General features: G+C 44.8%; 1 protein-coding gene across 1 annotated transcript in view; it reads left to right on the forward strand.

The window, feature by feature from the left end:
• NDUFS1 (NADH:ubiquinone oxidoreductase core subunit S1) overlaps positions 1–19,371 on the forward strand; it is a 60,231-nt gene that overhangs the window by 4,779 nt on the left and 36,081 nt on the right. Inside the window, exons 2-5 of the mRNA XM_077448520.1 lie at positions 913–980; positions 4,791–4,882; positions 13,639–13,746; positions 17,385–17,461. Of these exons, the coding sequence (XP_077304646.1) occupies positions 917–980; positions 4,791–4,882; positions 13,639–13,746; positions 17,385–17,461 (341 nt within the window). The 5' untranslated portion in view covers positions 913–916. The remainder of the gene's footprint in view (positions 1–912; positions 981–4,790; positions 4,883–13,638; positions 13,747–17,384; positions 17,462–19,371) is intronic.

Genomic DNA, 19,371 nt, shown 5'->3' on the forward strand with positions numbered 1-19,371 from the left:
TAAGTTGGCTCCTTACCAGATGCTTAAAAATGAACAGCGTATAGATAATACAATCCAAGATTTTTAGTCCTCCCACATTGGTCCACTCCGACTACTGTGCCATAGGATATCTCAATCTCAGTAAGTTTCATCAGTGGTTAACCATAAAGGAGGAAAGAAACTCTCCAATAGTGTAAAATCACTTTTTTATTGGAATGTAAATAAAGGATTTCACTTACAGACATGGAAAAGTTCAAAAGAAGGCAGCGCCGGCCGTTCGCATATCCCCACAGACTTCTCTTTTTTCTTTTTATTGTTTTTTCAATACATATTAGAACAATGTCCTTGCTGTCAAGGAGGCAGAACACTGTAATGGACACAGACCCAAATGGAGCAGCAGGGCAATACAAAAATAGACTCAGACCAAGGTCTATAAAGGATCAAGCCCCTTAATGTTCCATGACACCATGTGAATCTATGTCTTACCTTATCTAAGAGCCTTGTGTATGTTTGGCTCTGTGATTTCAGCGCCCTGGTAGTTCATAGAGAATTACAAACTGACAGTCGCACAGGCTGTCGTTAGTTGTAGCACATTCATTCACAGAAAACCCTGTGAATCAATGAATGGTGTGGCAGAGCTTTCTCTTTAGATTGTGGCAGGAAACGGGGGACAGATCCCCCCCCCCCCTGCCAAAATTAGGGATCGGGGAGATGCGAGGACTGGTACATTACAGAAGGTTAACTCATCCTTTAAACACAGCATAAATGCAGTATTAATCCATATGCCAGGGAAATTAATGTATTGCAACGGGCCAATTTTTAATTGGCAAAAAGTATGAAAAAAAGGTTATACGCAAATCCATCTCCTGCAAAAAATGATCAGACGTTATTAGAAAACATTGTTCAAAAACCAACTATTCTGTTTTCTTTTAGCACAATGCTGCGACTGCCTACAATTCAAAGGGCTCTAGCAAACGCTGCCCAAGTCGCTAAAAATAATGGTAAGTGTGTATAATTTTCTTTTTTCTTGTTATACAGTATGTACACAACATAATTAATTTTTTTTTTTTTTAACTCTGTTTATTCAAGTAACGGTACAGAGGAAAAACACAGGTACAGGAGATATCTTGTTGTGTACATAGACAATGGTGTCAAAAGGTAGCATTGTCAACAGAAGTCAAGTTGCCAAGAGTCCCATACAGACAGGCAGTTTCCATAATTAGATCGTTTTTTCATATGGAATTATTTGGTCAACCAAAACGATCCATTGGTGTGGAGTAGGAGGAGCTAATTGCATCCACCTTAAAGCAATTGGCTTAAAAATATTCTTGAGTTTCCCTCAAGAATAACTGTATACAGTGGGCCACAATTCATCTAGGCTACCAAATACAAGTCTCCATGGAGCAGAGAATGGGCATTGTGTTCAGGGATGGCAGTAGGTCTGTCAACTGAGATCAAAAATTGCTGTTTTATCAGATGGACAAAGTCCGCTTGGGGTTGATGACAGCTCAGACAGTTTGTGTGGGACAACTGGGCCATTTTGTGCAGGGTCAGTACTAGATACGTTTGGAGGATACTGTGCAGTTAAATGAGCTTGTTATTGACAGCCAGAGATACCAACAAATGGGATTTCCAAATATCTTTCAACACTTTTATGCTGAGGACAGCATTCGTTTTAGCCACCTATCCTTGACTGCAAGAGGGGACTTGCGTAGTTTGTATGGAGATGTTTAGTGCAAGGTGGATATCAGCCGCCCCTTGGGCCCTTGAGACTTAATAGTGTCTTTTATAGTGTATTGGGATGTTCACATGTCTGAGGCCTAAAACTGGGTATTTAAGGCATGTATGGGTTGTAAATGGCAATAGAAGAGTCCCATTGGGAAACCAAAAGTTGGGCGTATGTACATAGCTGATTAATTCATACAGTACATCAGATAGTCAACACCCCCTAGCCCTCCAAACTACAGTGTCTGGTATGGAGGTTAATTGGGATTGCACTGGGTTATCCTGAAGCAGTGTTTCTCAGCTCCAGTCCTCAAGGCGCCCCAACAGGTCATGTTTTAAGGATTTCCCACAGATAAAACTGCTGTGGTAGTTACTAAGGCAGTGAAACTGATCAAATCACCTGTGAAAAATAATGGCAAGCCTGAAAATATGACCTGTTGGGGCGCCTTGAGGACTGGCGTTGAGAAACACTGTCCTAAAGTAATAAATTATCCAGAAGGTCCCTGTAAGGGAGCAATATTCTTGGCTTCCAATAAAATCAACTTGGCTTGTTAAAGTTTTGGGAGCAGCAGCTGTTCATTTTGAAGAATAAATGCCAAGTGGGCATCTACTGTCATGGGAACATTCAGCAAAGTATTTTAGTTGTTCAGCCAAGTAGTATGGGAAAATAGAAAATGCATTTTCTGGAGAAAATGCGTGGGAATGCTGAATAGCATCAAAACTGCCCCATCGTATTGCCCCAATCAAAACTGCCCATCATATTCCTCTATTATAAATCAGTACATGGTGTGTCTGTGCTCACCCCCACTGCCCATCACTGTGTATAAATGTTGGTAACCATGGAAACAAAACAGACAACAAAAGCCTGGCTGCCCTAAATTTAATGACATTTTCTGAAATGATCACTAAACTTAAACAGCTTTTTTACAAAAAAACTGTAAAAGATATCAAGCTTATATAGCCAGATAGCTGAATATTTTGTGAACATGTTAAAGTAAGTTTGGCGTCTGTAGGTGAAAGTATGAAGGAGCTGAAAATTTTGGCAGTGGAAGATTTGACAGATTTTAAGCTCTCATTGACTTCAATGTTAAAAAAAAAAAAAGTGTTAAAAAGCTTAATATTTTAAAAAGTATAAATAGTAGAAAAAAAGTTGAAGGAGAGCACACATCAACTGAAAGAGCTGAACGTTTTAAAAGTTGAAAGGCTTTAATAGCTGAAAGTATGCAGAAATTACGCAGAGCCAAAATACGTACGGAATAATACAATTAAAAAGATGATCATGATTAATAAATAAAAAACGAATAACAATAGTGGGACTGCTAAAGCATTCCCACTAAATATTGAACAAAGCCATACCTGCCTTTTTTTTTTTTTTTTTTTTTTTTTAGGTCTTTGTAAAGTAGTCAACTTTAGATGACAACAAAGTACATTCATTGAAATTTATGAAGTTAAATTCCTAAACACTTACCTGCCTCCTCTCACAATGCAGTGCTGTCCCATCTGCAGCCCGCTCTCCTCTCTACCTGCTCTTACTGTCTGTCAAATCCTGTGAGGAGGGAGCAGGGGGGCATGGCTGAGCCAAGCTGTGTGTGTCTATGGATGCACACAGTGAAAGCACAAAAATAAATCTTTATGGCGCTCACATGAACTATCCTTTTCCAAGAGGTGGTTTACTGTATAAGGAACCACTATTTATTTGTGTTGATGTCCTTAAATCAGTACCAATGTGCAGCTGTTAACCACTCGGGACTCAGTGGATTAGGAAACAAAAATAAAACCTAACCAGCAAAAAACAGCGCATTAGAGGGACCTTTTAAATGTTAAAACATAAAAGTCATTTATTGTAGATTATGAAAAAACTTTAGCAAAGACATCAGACCCCTCCTGGGATCTGAGCAACAAATGTCAATCTGCAGTAGAGAATGGTCACAGTTCTAATTAGCAGACCTTATGCAGATAATACTTAAAATGTGAAATATGTAAAAAGCACTACCACCAAACTGGCCGGGGCTCAAGGGGTTAATGGTCTTTTAGTTCCCAATGTCTGGAGTGGGGTGATAGTGCTGAGTGAAAGGGCTCACAGAACACCAGTAATGGAGCGGTATTCTTGTATATGACTCGCTGTCAGGAGAAGTGTGGAGGATCGCTGCAGTTCTGCAACCAGTGAGGGTGTCGGTCTGTGAGCGGATGCCGATCGGGGTGCTCAGGAGCTCGGGTGGATGGCGTTGTGCACGCTGGGAGATGTGAATCCGGCCGGAAGAACAGATAGGCAGGCCTGATCGGAATGCCTGTGTGTTAGAAATAAACTCACTGCAGATCTTTGCAAATTAATTATTTCACATTACAGTCTGTGGAGGCCAGAGATATATTTTTTATTTTAAAGCTACTGTTTGTAGAGAAATACAGGCACGCTCTGATGAAATGCATTAATGTGGGCAGTCCAATTTGGAGACTAGTTTTTGTGGCTTCAAGGAATACATTTTAGTTGAAAGTACCGTTGTTGGAGTGTGGCTGTTTTTTTTTTTTTTTTTTTTTTTTTTTTGGGGGTGGGGGGATTTATTTTCTCTGCATTCATCTGAAAGTGTCGACAGCTCACTGCGACTTGGCACTCAATTCTGAAGGAAGACAGTGAGTAGTGGAAGTTTTAGGAGCGAAGGATATTCCTTCATCTCTTAAGCCCCATACACACTATCAGATTTTCTGCTGATTTTTTTTCCTTCAGATTTACCAAAACCATATAATATGAGGTCAAACCTTAGGAGTTCAATTTGTATGCAACTTCAGGCAGGCCCTTGTACTACATGGTTTTGGTAAATCTGAAGGAAAAAATCATCAGAAAATCTGATAGTGTGTATGGGGCTTTACTGCTTGTTTAGAATATGGGCAGCAAAATATGAATCAACGTTTTTCAAAGTCGCACAGGTTTTTTTTATTTCTTAATTATTGGGGCCCTTGGACTACATAATCCGTTTTCTTGAAAGGTTGCATCATTTTCTATTCCTCCTACATTCAGAAATTGTATTTCTTTTTTATTATATATTGCCACATTGCCCCATGTTAATTGCATGTCTTCCTATGTATTGCAGTACGGACTACCACCACAGCTGCAAGCAACCTGTTGGAGGTGTTTGTGGATGGCAAACCTATAATGGTTGAGCCTGGCACCACTGTGCTACAGGTAATATGCTTGTTTAGTTCTCTATCTAGTAACTTTTATCTTTTAGGCCGGGTTCACACTTCTGCAAATTGGATGCGTGTCCAGACTCTGAGCAGTGGCTCCAGTGCGAATTGCACAGGAGTCCTCTGCGTCTTTTGGTTCCTTTCAGGTCCGAATTCAGCCCAAAATTCAGGCTGAAATCAGACCTGAAAAGGTGAATGGAGATGCACTGGACTCCTGCTGTGAGCTGCTGCGTGTTCTAGGGTGCACCCTGTTTTAAAATATTTTAGTTGGGGAAAATGATGTAACATTTTTTATTAAAAATCAATTAAAGCAGAGGTAAACTTTTAGCGATTAGACCCAAATGCCCCCTACCCTCCAATCATTGACATGCAATCACAGGCCTTAGATGGGACATGTGTGGACCTCTGCTCTGCAATGCTGCATAAGCACACAGGCTAAGGGGAGATGGAAAATGCTACCAGAAGAGAGGGTAACAGCGCACTGCATGAAGACTTGATGTGGGTTTTGTGTTTCTTATATCAGTGAGGGTGCCTCAGCTATTGGGGCTGCTATATGTAAACTTGCACCAAATTATCCACATAAACAAAAAAAGATCATAAAGAGCTTTATTTTTTATAGAATAAGGGAGAGTTGCCCTTGTTAATTTTTTTGCCATCTGTATTGCATTGGGGAGATTTTAATTTAAATTCTGTCCCATAGCCAAAACAGGAAGTGAGTTAAAATCCCTCCAAAATGAGAGATGCCTGGTTGTTCTCCAGGTCACAAGAACAGGTGTACCCATTGAGAGATACCCCCTCTATTCCTGTTTTGGGGACAACCCAAAAAAAAAAAGCACTTTTGATTTGTACTTACATTTTTTTTTTTTTTTTTTAACTGACTGAATATCTGCTCCCCTGTTGCATTTTCCATCTTGTACAAAATAGGTGGTTAGGGGGAGTAGAGCTGGGAGTTTTATAAAGGTGAGCACCCACGGCATGTGTACCCAAGAGATCTGTAAGGCCTCTTACACACTGCAGCTTGAAAAAGCTCAGCACAGCTTATTTTTTTACGGAGCTAAAATACAGCCCATTCATTGTAATGTGCCTATGCACACAGGCGCATAAACAAGTGCCGTGTATTCTTCCGTAGAAAAAAAAATAGAAAGATCTGCATTTTTTGTCAGTAAATCCATATACGCAGGAATGCGTGTAAGTGCGTGCAAATACGCACGATTTGCACACAAATGTGCACTAATGCCATTAGACTGTGAGAATAGGTTTGCGCGAAATTGCGTGCAAATACATAAATATATGTATAAAATAGAAGAATAAATAAGAATAAAAAGGTAGATGCTCAGACAGGAGTATCGTGTGCATAAGGCCTTAGTCTGTAAATTAGATGCCCACCTAGTGTTCACCTATATCTCTAATATGGCCTCTTGCACAGTAAAGCTTATTTTTTTTTACTGAGCTAAAATACAGCCCATTGATTTGTAATGTGCCTATTAATTGTAATGCACCTATGCACACAGGCGTGTAGACAAGCACCATGTATTCTTCAGTAAAAAAAATAAATAGAAAAATCTGCATTTTGGTCAGTAATTTACGCCTTGTGCGAAAATTTGCGCATTTTGTGAGCTAAATCCACACAGTTTTGCCCATTGACATTGTCAGTGCAAAAGAAAGCTTCCGCTCATGCGCGAAAAATTGCATGAAGGCATATGCACGAAAATACATAAAAGAAAAAAAGTCTGAAAGAGTAGATGCTCAAACAGGAGTATCGTGTGCAAGAGGCCTAATATTACCTACAGGGCCTACTTTTTTAATATCTGGCTAATAAGACATTTTTACGTTTTATTTTTTTATTTATTTTTTTTATTTAAAAATAACCTGTATTTTAAAATACATTTCCTGTATAGCATTTGTAATAGTTTTTTTCTCTTATATTCACTGACCGACACAGCTCCTCTGTAACAAAATGGGTTGTTAGCCCTATCACTGGAGATTACTAGGCAAAGTTGTAATACAACACTTCAGAACTTTAGTTCCGCCCAGGGGGGCAGTCCCTTAGGCTACAATCCCCACACTTTGCCCTAGCAGCCTCCGTTTTATTTTGCCTAGTGAGGAGATAGACCTAGGAACCCTGCGGGCCCATAGGTCCATGTTTTTTTTTTTTTGATGCAGAAGCTTGGCTTTTTGCACAAGATGAATGATCCTGTGATCTTCTATCAACAGCCGGCTGGGTGACAGGCTGGTTCACTTATCCTTGTAGTCTCCCCAGTCCGGCCATCGAGCGTGTGCACGTCGCAGCTACGACTCGGGAGGCCACGACATACCTCAGCTCCAGAGGTGGTCGGTGAGCTTTTATGCTCCGGGGCATACATATGACCGGGCTGCTGATGTCTGCGTCACAGTATGCCGGGCCAGTAACCTTCCCTGTACTGATCAGGAGTTAGCTACAATGGAATGTCTCCCAGCTCTTCAGGACTGGTAAGTACAGCTCTCCCTGTCTCGGCAGGATTGAGCAGCTGGGCATTCCCTGGGAGGTCGATTCGGGGGCCCCCTCACCCCCCTCTCTTCTCTCCCCTGCCCCAAACTCCTCTCCCCCACCCCCCCCCACGGGGAGCTGTACATGGATACTGAGTGGTGTGTGTGCCCCTGGGCTCTCACCTGGGTTCTGGCTGTACTGGGGTGCCTGGGTCCTGGCTGTACTGGGGTGCCTGGGTCCTGAGCGCTTAATCCCGGGAGGTGCCTGTGAGGTTTGCCCCTGTGTGGGTGCAGCGCTGTGTCTGCCACAGGTTTCTTTCTGCCTTTCATGGCGCTGGCTGGCTGGCGGCCATTTTCAGTGTGGGCAAGGGCCAGCATGCTTCTGGGCTTCAAGCGGCCATTTTCCTAGTGATTCCCTATTCAGAACACTGGCGGCCATTTTCTTGAAGCCGGACCACATTTTCCTGTTTGGTCATCACAGAGCACTGGAAGGCTTTCTATGTAATCTGGACAAGTTTTTCAGATCGCTCAGCGATCGTTCACCGATCGCTCTGACCGACTGCCACCGACACAGCTTTGGTACCTGTGCATCTGGGAGCATTGGGGGTCTACAGGCGCTGTTGTATACAGTGCGGTGAGCCTGGCGGGTTAGAACTGCTCAGTCAGCGGCAGCAAGGTGGGTGGGACTGTCACTGTCCTAAGTCCCCTTCGAGTGGCAGACAGGGTAGGGTCAGCATGGCTTCAGAAACTGGTGTTTCTTCCCCCGAAATCCAGGCAATTGCAACCGAGTTGCCTGCGGACTGCGCGGTTCCCATGGACACCCTTACAGCGGTCCTCCATTCGTTCGTTGCCAAGACAGAGGCGGTGCGTGGGAAGAAAGGTGCTAAAAAATGGCCCCGCCCCCCCGTCCTCTGGGAGAGCTGACACAGACTCGGATCCTGCTGAGGCCGGTGACCCCTGCTCTGTCTTGTCAGATGACGCTGACCAGGAACGTTCGGACAGTGAGGATGAGTCCCCGTCCGGGTCCAATCGCTTGTTGGAGCACTTATCACAGCTGTGCGTGATACCCTGAAGATTCCGGAGCCAGCGGATCCCTCTGCTGAGGTACCGGTCCCTTTTGGGTCCCGCAAGCCAGCATGTTCACCTAAGGTATTCCCGTATCTGACTTATTTTGACAAGTTCATTTACAAGGAATGGGGTCGCCCGCAACTAACCTTTTCAGTCCCCAAAAATGGCGGTGCGTTACCCCTTTGAGGAAGGCCTTCTCAAGAAATGGTCGGCTCCTCCGGTCGTGGACCCCCCAGTATCCAGGTTAAATAGAGTAACCACGATCCCAGTTGAGGGGACTCCTGGATTCAAGGATCCCATGGACAGGAAGGCCGAGGTGGTGGCTCATTCCATGTTTACGGTTGTTGGGTCAGCCGTACGACCTGTACTGGCATCCGCACTTGTGTCGCAGACACTGACTGAGCGGGCAAAACTTTTGCACCGCGAATTGGGAGAGCAACAGGCTTCCCCTGTCTGCGTGGAACTAGCAGACCAACTAGTGCAAGGCCTTAAGTACATCTGTGACGCAGCCCTGGATACTCTCCCTCTGTTATCCATGGCTTCAATGTCAGCTGTGGTGCTGAGGGTCCTAACTTGGCTAAAATGCTGGTCTGCTGACCAGGCATCCAAAAAAGCCCTGACGGATCTTCATTTCCTTGGGGACTGGCTCTTTGGAGCCTCGTTAGATGACATTATTAAAAATGCCACTGGTGGTAAGAGTACCCTACTCCCACAGGCCAGGAAAGCTAAGGAGCCACCGCGTAGGCAAGGGCCCTCTCTTTCCGCTCACGGCTTTTCCGCTCAATGGCTTTTTCGTCCGGCCGCAGCTTCGACAAAACGTCCCCAGCCCGACAGGATGCCCACGGACGGTCAAAAACGTCCCTGGAATCGCAAGCCTAACAAGCCTGCGAATAAAAGTGCTACCGCATGAAGGTTTGCCCCCACCCATGTCTCGGGTCGGGGGTCGCCTTCGGGAGTTTGCAACCCGGTGGTCCTCCCGGTTATCCGACCAATGGGTCTGCGATCTGATTTCCACAGGCTACAGTTTCTCTCTTGGCCGCCACACAGATTCTTCCCCTCCAGCATACCCGTGTCCCCGGTTCGCCGGGAGGCCCTGTTGGGGGCGGTAAGGGATTTGCTCAATCGCGGGGTGATTGTACCAGTTCCGGACTCGGAACGCTTTCAGGGATTCTACTCAAATCTGTTTGTGGTTGCCAAGAAGGAAGGGGTATGTCCAATTTTGGACTTTAAAAGCCCTGAATCCCTTTTTGAAAGTGCAGAGGTTCAGAATGGAATCAGTTCGCTCAGTAGTCGCTGCGCTCCATCAAGGGGACTCCCTGGCGTCCTAAGCCCTTGTACACACGGTCCGAGATTCCGACAACCAAATCCATCGGATTTTGACCGAAACTGTTGCATACACACAGTCGGACAAAGTTGTCGGCAAATCCGACGTGATTACGTTATTTCGTTACGACGGGACTACGTTCATGCTAGTAGCTTTGGTGTAGGAATTTGATCTGAGCATGTGTGGCACTTTGTTCGATCGGAATTCTCTACACATGATCGGAGTATGTCCGATCGGAGCATTTTGTCGGAAAATTTTACCAACAAGTTGGAAAACTTGGTCCATCGGATACTCCGACGGAAACAGTCTGATGTAGACCACAGTCGGAATATCCGACAAACCGGTCCGATTGGGCACATTCCATTGGAATCTCCGACCGTGTGTACAGGAGCTTAGACATCCAGGATGCACATACTCGTATGCCTTCGGCATCAAAAGTTTCTGCGTTTTTGCAGTCGGGGAAGACCATTACCAATTTGTGGCTCTTCCCTTTTGGTCTAGCATCAGCCCCCCGAGTCTTTACCAAGGTACTGGCTCCACTATTGGCGTTGCTGTGACAAAGTGGGATCGCGATCGTGGGCTACCTAGACGATCTCCTCCTGAGAGCATCTTCCACCTCAGAATTAGAGGAGGATGTGGTGATCACCATGCAAACCCTGCAGGAATTTGGGTGGCTGTTGAACCTAAAGAAGTTGGTGATTGTGCCGACCCAGCGTCTGGAGTACCTAGGTTTGCTGTTGGACTCCAGGAAAGCGAGAGTTTTTTTTCTCCCTTCAGACAAATTGCAGACTCAAAGATCTGCGGTCAAACTACTGATGCACCGCAAGTGCATGCGAGTACTGGGACTCATGGTAGCCTCCTTCGAGGCAGTACCCTACGCCCAGTTCCACACCAGAGTTCTACAGAAGGAGATCTTGTCAAGATGGGACAAATCTCAGTTGTCCCTAGATCGGCAGATCCAGGTGAGCAAGCCAGTCAGGGACTCGCTGATCTGGTGGTTTAGGTGCCCGGTGATTCAGTGTGGAAAATCGTTCCTTTCTCTGAAATGGACAGTGATCACTACAGACGCCAGTCTATCCGGCTGGGGTGGAGTGATGGGAGTTCAGTTGGCTCAGTGCCTCTGGTTGACAGAAGAATCCGAGTTGCCGATCAATCTGCTCAAATTGAGAGCAATCAGGCGGCAGACAACGCCATGGCTGTGGCGTACCTAAATCACCAAGGGGGAACAAGAAGCTCAGCTGCTGCATGGGAGGTCGCTCACATATTTCGGTGGGCAGAGCGACACGTACCGGCCCTGTCGGCCATTTACATCCCGGGAGTGGAGAACTGGCAGGCGGACTATCTAAGCCGCCAGATGCTGGACCCAGGAGAATGGGCATTGGATTTAGAGACATTCAGGCTGCTGTGCCTGAAGTGGGGCACACCGGATGTGGATCTACTGGCCTCCCGTCTCAATCGGAAGGTGCCAAGATTCGGGTCCAGGACGAGAGATCCGTGGGCAGACGCGTCAGACGCGCTGGTGGCTCCGTGGGATCAGTACCAGCTGATCTACACTTTTCCTCCACTGAAACTGTTGCCACGTCTGCTTCGCAGGGTGGAAGCTGAGGGGGTTCCGGTAGTTCTGGTTGCCCTGGATTGGCCTCAGCGTCCTTGGTAAGCAGACCTGGTGCGTCTGGTGGCAGACGCTCCCTGGCGACTGCCGTTGCGAGAGGACCTCCTATCTCAAGGTCCAATTCTCCATCCTGCTTTACCATCGCTGGCTTTAACGGCATGGCTATTGAGAGCCAGGTGTTGAGGAACTGGGTCTGTCGGACTCGGGGATTCCAACTATGTTGCGGGCACGGAAATCTTCTTCTCTGAAGTTATACCATTGTACCTGGAAGGCCTACATTTCCATGTGTGAGGAGAAAGGATGGCATCCGCGCTCCTTTTCCATATCCAGGATCCTGCTGTTTTTCCAGCAAAGAGTTGACCAGAAATTGGTATTAAGCACCATCAAAGGGCAAATCTCAGCCTTGGCTGTCTTTTTTTTTTTTTTTTTTTTAAACGACCCCTGGCATTGCACTCCTTAGTGAGTACCTTCGTTCAGGTGGTACGACACGTAGTCCCTCCGGTGCGTCCACCGTTACCCCCATGGGATTTGAACCTGGTGTTGTCAGAGCTTCAAAAACCGCCTTTTGAGAATATCGGGGAGATTCCCCTTTTGACTCTACCAGAAAGTGGTCTTTCTAGTGGCCATCACATCGGCCAGGAGGGTTTCGGAATTGGCAGCCTTGTCCTGCAAGTCGCCCTATCTGGTTATCCACAGGGATAAGGTGGTGTTGCATCCGTCTACCGAAGGTGGTCTCGGCTTTTCATATCAATGAGGACATTGTATTACCATCGCTGTGTCCTAAGCCGAAGCACCCTAAGGAGGTGGCCCTTCATGCTCTGGACGTGGTTCGGGCTCTGAAGGTTTATTTGTCTGCCACGGCTCCCTTTCGGAAGTCAGACTCACGGTTTCGGTAGCTGGTCCAAAGAAAGGCATGGCGGTCTCGTCGGGCACCATTTCAAGGTGGATCAGACAGATTGTAGTACAAGCCTACGCCTTGAAGGGGCAGGCGCCCCCCTTTCCAGTCACGGCCCACTCCACAAGGGCAATCGGAACGTCTTGGGCCTTCCGACACCAAGCGTCGTTCCCTCAGGTGTGTAAGGCGGCAACCTGGTCGTCTGCCATACATTTACCAAGTTCTACAAGGTAGACTTCAGTGCATCGGCTGATGCCTGTTTTGGCCGCAAAGTTTTGCAGGCGGTCGTGTAGTTGCAACTGAATATGCAACCGATATTTTTTCCTGGTTTTTCGAAAAAACACAGTACTGTTATGTTAAAGAGGAAGTAAACCCTGATGAGTTTACTTCCTCTTTTTTTTCCCTGCAAAGGTAAAGCATAATGGACTACTATGCATCGCATAGTAGCCCATTATGTGTCACTTACCTGACACAGGAGTCAGCGAAGTCGCGCTGTCCCCTGTAGTCTGCCGCATCCATCTTGCTGGTGGCGTCTCGCAGCTCCGCCGCTGTCATTCGGCGAAGCCGCGATGACGTCACTCCCGCGCATGCGCACGGGAGTCTACAAATGTTCAATATTCAGTGCGCCTGCGCGCCGCTGTCTACGGCGCATGCACCGTAGACAGCGGTGCCCGTTTTCGGGCAAATATCTCCTAAACCATATAGGTTTAGGAGATATTGCTTGGACCTACAGGTAAGCCTTAATCTAGGCTTACCTGTAGGTCAAAGTGGTTTGTAAGGGTTTACAACCACTTTAATGCACTGTTGCATTACTTCCGCAGTGGGCTGCAGTCTTGGGGATCACTCCTGTGAGAGGATACCCTGTTGTTTTGGGGTGGTTTTCCACGCACTGCTGTTTGTTTTTGTGGGTTTAGTTTCACTAGTTCCCACTTGCCATAATGGATGAAGTTTTTATGCTGTGTTTTCCCACCCCTCGTTTGGCACTGCTTAGGGACGTCCCATTTTGTTGCAGAGAGGAGCTGTGTCGGTCGGTGAATATAAGAGAAAATAGGATTTTTTGTACTCGCCGTAAAATCCTTTTCTCTGTAATTCACCGACCGACACAGCACCCACCCCTCCTTTTTTTTTTTTTCTCTTTACGTTATACTGCTTGTTGACTTACTGAGGCTGCTAGGGCAGAGTGTGGGGATTGTAGCCTAAGGGACTGCCCCTTGGGCGCAACTAAAGTTCTGAAGTGTTTTATTACAACTTTGCCTAGTAATCTCCATTGATAGGGCTTACAACCCATTTTGTTACAGAGAGGAGCTGTGTCGGTCTGTGAATTGCAGAGAAAAGGATTTTACGTTGAGTACAAAAAATCCTATTATATTTTTTTTTTCTTGTTTTTAGGCATGTGAAAAAATGGGTGTACAGATACCTCGCTTTTGCTACCATGAACGCTTGTCAGTGGCTGGTAACTGTCGCATGTGTCTGGTGGAAATTGAGAAAGCCCCAAAGGTCTGTATCACTATACCTTCAATGTAACTGATGTGCAAAATGTTAAGTTTTGTCTGCTTTATCCAACAGGTGATGGGTAGCTTTTAAAGTGGATGTAAACCCACTCTCATCCTTTCTAAATTACTGCCATAGTGGTTATCTATAAGCATATGCATGCCTCCTGCATGTATCCCTTACCTTTCAAATGTCTTCCCTCTGTCTGTTATGATACCCAAAAAACTGCAACTTCTGTGGGTGGGTCTGCTGTCCAGGGCTCAGTGGGCGGAGTCGTGATGTCAATAGACTCCCCGCCCACCTCGACACTCCCCTTGGCCAGACATCAATATTTCTTACACTGAACTTCTGCTGGTCTTGTGGATTATGCCCAAAGATCACTAACATCCAGTCAAAACCCAGGAAAGTCACCACATGACTTTAGCATGCCCAATAGTGCTGAGGCGTGGAGCAGCCAATCCTTGGAGAGCTGGAGAATTAAGGAGGAGGGGATCTGAAGTACACAGAATGTCTCTCACACTCCTGCATGAGATGTAAATCGCCTGTCACTCACTGCAAGGGGGAGAAACTGACATCTATTTTTGTCTGACCATTTTTATCTCACTGAAAAAAGATAAGAGGACTGCTCACAGCTGGATTTACTCTCTGTGGCATGACTGGGCACAGATGACATGAAATCTTATACTATACTGTACAAGCCTTTAATTAAAAAAAAACATTTTGGGTTTGCATCCACTTTAAAGGGTTTTGTTGGTAGTATACGTAAGCTCTTAGTAAATTGCTAATGCTGTATCTGTACGGAAGTTTGTATGAGCAGTCTCATCGGAAATTCTTAGAACTTTTTCTTGCCATCATTGAGCAAACTAATTTTAGTTTGCTGTTTTAAATGTAGTTGCAAATTCATTAAATTTCATTACAATATGTATTTTTTTTCTTCTTTTTTTTTTTTTCTTTTTTTATTTCAAATGAAAACCATATTTGCAGTTAGAGAAGAGGGGAGCAAGGGAGTTGGGACTTTATATGAAGCACAGGATAGCGAATAGATAATTAAGGTTGAACGAGGGAATTTTTATTCACATTAATGGCTTGTAAATATACATATACTGTTAGAATCAGAATAAATAGTAAATACAGTGACAAAAATATCCATAATAATACAATTGTCTCAGAGCATGACAACTGGTGTCAAATAGTCAGAAATTATACAAGGTAACAAAGCAATAAATACAATGGTACACAATTGTCATGAGTAAAACTCTAATAAAATTCCGTAGTTCCACCAAGGCAGGGTTAAATAAATTGATGGTTACAAGATAAAATTTGCAGGACCTAAGACCTCACTGAACCTGTTGAGGGTAATAGTAGTATTGTAGCTTGAAAAGCTTGAAAATCTGGATGTGTGTAGATGGAAACACGGCATAAAATAGCTCTACGCGTTTCGTGGCTGACATGCCACTCATCAGGAGCATGCACGTGGTAATCTAAGATAAAAAATAATGGGGACATAGTCAAAAATTAAAATAGTTCAGGGGCATGGGGTAAAAACCCGAACAGCCCCAAAGTATATACTTACTGGTGGAGATCGGTCAGTTAATGGTGTGATAATGGGGTGCCGGGGCATCGAATACAACCCCCAGCCGGGAGCCCTGGCAGACAACCCACCAGAGGCGCACACACAGGCACAGATCCGGGCGGGCATGGAACTACGGGGCAAAACTGTGTGAAAGTGAAAGAAAATAAGGCTAGACTAATACTAAGGTGACTGAAAAGTACGAAAAAATAGGGAAGGAAAAGGCGCACCATGTGTTAGTGAAAGGATGAAAGTTGTGATGCTAGAAAATAAAGCAGGCAGCCAAAGAGGCTGCCAAACAGACAGTAACAGAAGCATAGATGGGTCAATTGAATGGAAAAACAGAAGCTAAAGTACCAGTTAACGATAATGCAAAGGTATGGGTGTACCTGTAGTAACAAAGAGGCCAAGAGAAGGAGGAATTCCGAATAGTGTAGTTGAGTGTGATGAGAGCCTCGAGTGTCCAGATCGCCCGGAGACACGCCACCATATAAATGCCCCCGCAGGACCGCCCACCAACGTCACGCCGTATGGCAAGTACGGGGGAGGGGTGATGCCGGTCAGGATAACAATATCCCACCAGCCAACACCTGAGCACCTCCGTTGCCAAGGAGTTTGAAAAGCCCAACTGCAAACACGCGACAGCGTGGCGAACGCCGCACGTGCAGCGTGGGATGCGTGACGTCGACGCGCAGTGCGGTTCCCCCGCCCCCCCCATCCACACACAGGGAGGGGGATCGGCGGAGGTCCGCAGTGCGCGTCACGGCCCCCGGATGAGGAGAAAGACACAACACCATGGCAACCACACCAGAAGCCAACGCTCCAAACCCATAGTATAAGATGGATTGATATACAGGGATAAACAAGTCATTAAAATGGGTAAACAATAAGACAAATAACAAAACAGGGGAGGCTCAACGTTAGGTCAAATGATGCAAGAGTGGTAGTCAAAATATAATAATAAAGCTATAACATGTGCTTCCACCCCTAGTTATATTGAAAAAGAAAAGAGGAGACATTTAGGGACTTTTAGGAGACCTAGACCTGGTAAGGTCACGTATGTCCATCCCTATGGGACTTTGAATGAAATCATGACCCGGTAAGGTGACTAAAATATCTATAATAATACAATACTACTATTACCCTCAACAGGTTCAGTGAGGTCTTAGGTCCTGCAAATTTTATCTTGTAACCATCAATTTATTTAACCCTGCCTTGGTGGAACTACGGAATTTTATTAGAGTTTTACTCATGACAATTGTGTACCATTGTATTTATTGCTTTGTTACCTTGTATAATTTCTGACTATTTGACACCAGTTGTCATGCTCTGAGACAATTGAATTATTATGGATATTTTTGTCACTGTATTTACTATTTATTCTGATTCTAACAGTATATGTATATTTACAAGCCATTAATGTGAATAAAAATTCCCTCATTCAACCTTAATTATCTATTCGCTATCCTGTGCTTCATATAAAGTCCCAACTCCCTTGCTCCCCTCTTCTCGATATAAGGGATGGAAATGCATGACCTTACCGGGTCATGATTTCATTCAAAGTCCCATAGGGATGGACATACGTGACCTTACCAGGTCTAGGTCTCCTAAAAGTCCCTAAATGTCTCCTTTTCTTTTTCAATATTTGCAGTTAGAATTTTGTTTGAGACATTTTTCAGCCTGCTCCTTCAAATGTTTTATTCACTACGATTTGAAAATGAATGCCGATTTTAATTTTCTGGCAAAAAAAAACTAAACACCAAAATCTCAAAACGAGGCTGGTCTTTAAGTGGTTAAACCAGCTCACAGCTGCAATAGCAGCCACAATCTTGTTTGTGTCTCATGGCTTTTATGTACTATTTTATGTTCTTTTTCTGGACTTGCACAATGCTTGCCAAATGAAGTTGGATATTAATCAAACTTTGTTAAGCTGAAACCTATCCCCTCCTTGCTGTATTCAAGCTACTGTGAGAGAGAACAGGCAAACTATTTCTTCTATACACTCTGTAAGCAATGCATAAAATAGTATAAATTTAAGAAAACATTGAACATTATTACTTTTGTGTCTTAATAGCCTGTAGCTGCTTGTGCTATGCCAGTGATGAAAGGCTGGAACATACTTACTAACTCTGAAAAGAGCAGGAAAGCCAGGTATGTAAACTTCGGAATGCTAGATCTACTGTTGGTGCAATTCATGACAGCTATTATCAGCAAATTCTGTATTGTATGCTGTAAAAAAGCAAAGCTGAATTCCAGGTAAAACGGCATACAGATTAAATTCACCGTGTGCAGAATTATTAGGATAGTGAGTATTTTGACCAAATCGTAGTTTTTATGCATATTGTTATACTCCAAGCTGTATAAACTTGAATACTTATTGGATTTAAAGGGGTTGTAAAGGGTTGTTTTTTATTTTCTTAATAGGTTCCTTTTTAAGCTAGTGCATTGTTGGTTCACTTACCTTTTTCCTTCGATTTCCCTTCTAAATTATTTTTTTCTTTGTCTGAGTTTCTCACTTCCTGTTCCTCCTCAGTAAGCTGTTCTGGCTGACTAAACACTCATATGATGGTGTGAAGTTTACTGAGGAAGGAAGCATAGGACCGCAGAAGGCCTCAAAGCCATGGCCTCAATTGCCGGCGGCAGCGTGGCCCAACGCGATCGCGCGCGGGGGGGGGTCGACAGGATGCCTCCCAGCTGTGCTGCACCAGGTCACTAATTCTAGTCGCAAATGCAACCTGGTGCCCGGGGTTTGTCGAGCCCTGGCCTAAGGAGATCAACACCATAGATCAAGGTGTGCATAATTCTTAGGCAGCTTCTTTTCCTGAAAAGTAAAACATTTTAAAAAGGTCTTTCAGAGGGATGCAGCACTCTTGAAATTGCTAAGATATTGGGGCGTGATCACAGAACCGTCAAACGTTTTGTTGCAAGTAGTCAACAGGGTCACAAGAAACGTGTTGAGAAAAAAAGACGTAAATTAACTGCCAAATATTTAAAAATAATCAAACATGAAGCTACCAGGAACCAATTGTCCTCCAGTGCTGTCATATACCAGAACTGCAACCTACCTGAAGTGCCTAGAAGTACAAGATGTTCAGTGCTCAGAGACATGGCCAAGGTAAGTGAGGCTGAAACCCGACTACCACTGAACAAGACATACATAAGTTGAAACTTCAAGACGGAGCCAAGAAATTTCTGATTTTCAAGGGTTTTGTTGACTGATGAGATGAGTGACTCTTGATGGATCAGATGGATGGGCCTGTGGCTGGATCAGTAATGGGCATAGAGCTCCACTTCGACTCAAACGCCAGCAAGGTGGAGGTGTGGGGTACTGGTATGGGGTGGTATTATTAAAGTTGAGCTGGTTGTACTTTTTTAGGGTGAAGATGGACTCAAAATCAACTCCCAAACTTACTGCCAGTTTTTAGAAGATGTTTTCTTCAAGCGGTGCTACAGGAAAAAGTATTTTTTTTTTTTTTTTTTTTTTTTAAGAAGACCATGATATTTATGCAGGACAATGCTCCATTGCATTCATCGAAGTGGCTAGCCAGTAAAGGCCTTAAAGATGAAAGAATATTGACATGGCCCCCTTCCTTACCTGACCTAAACCCTATTGAGAACTTGTGGACCCTTCTTAAACGGGAGATTTACTGTAAAGCAAAACGGTACACCAGGCATGTCCAAAGTCTGGCCCGTGGGCCAATTTCGGCTCACTTCCCAGTTTCATACGCCCCCCTGGTAATTTGGATATATACTGTATCTATTGGCGCTGCATCGGAGGGGGCAGGACGAGTGCCGTCAGATTACATACAGGAGAATATCCTGTTTTGTAATAGGAAGTTCTGTCTTCTGGGCTGCCATTGGACGACTGTTCTGTCTATCATAGGAGGCGGGACTTTGTATTAAAGAGGCCGCAGAGTAAACCGGAGATTCACCTGTATGTAATCTGTAGGCGCTTGTCCTGTCCCCTCCGAGGCTGCACTGATGGCAATGGTGAGGCTGCATTCATGGCACATGTGAGGCTGCAGATGGGCACTGACCCTTATTTTGCCTCAGTTCTTTAT

Source organism: Lithobates pipiens, unplaced genomic scaffold (assembly GCF_037356315.1).
Source record: "Lithobates pipiens isolate NorthernLeopardFrog02 unplaced genomic scaffold, aLitPip1_a1.2 Scaffold_22, whole genome shotgun sequence".
NCBI lineage: Eukaryota > Metazoa > Chordata > Amphibia > Anura > Ranidae > Lithobates > Lithobates pipiens.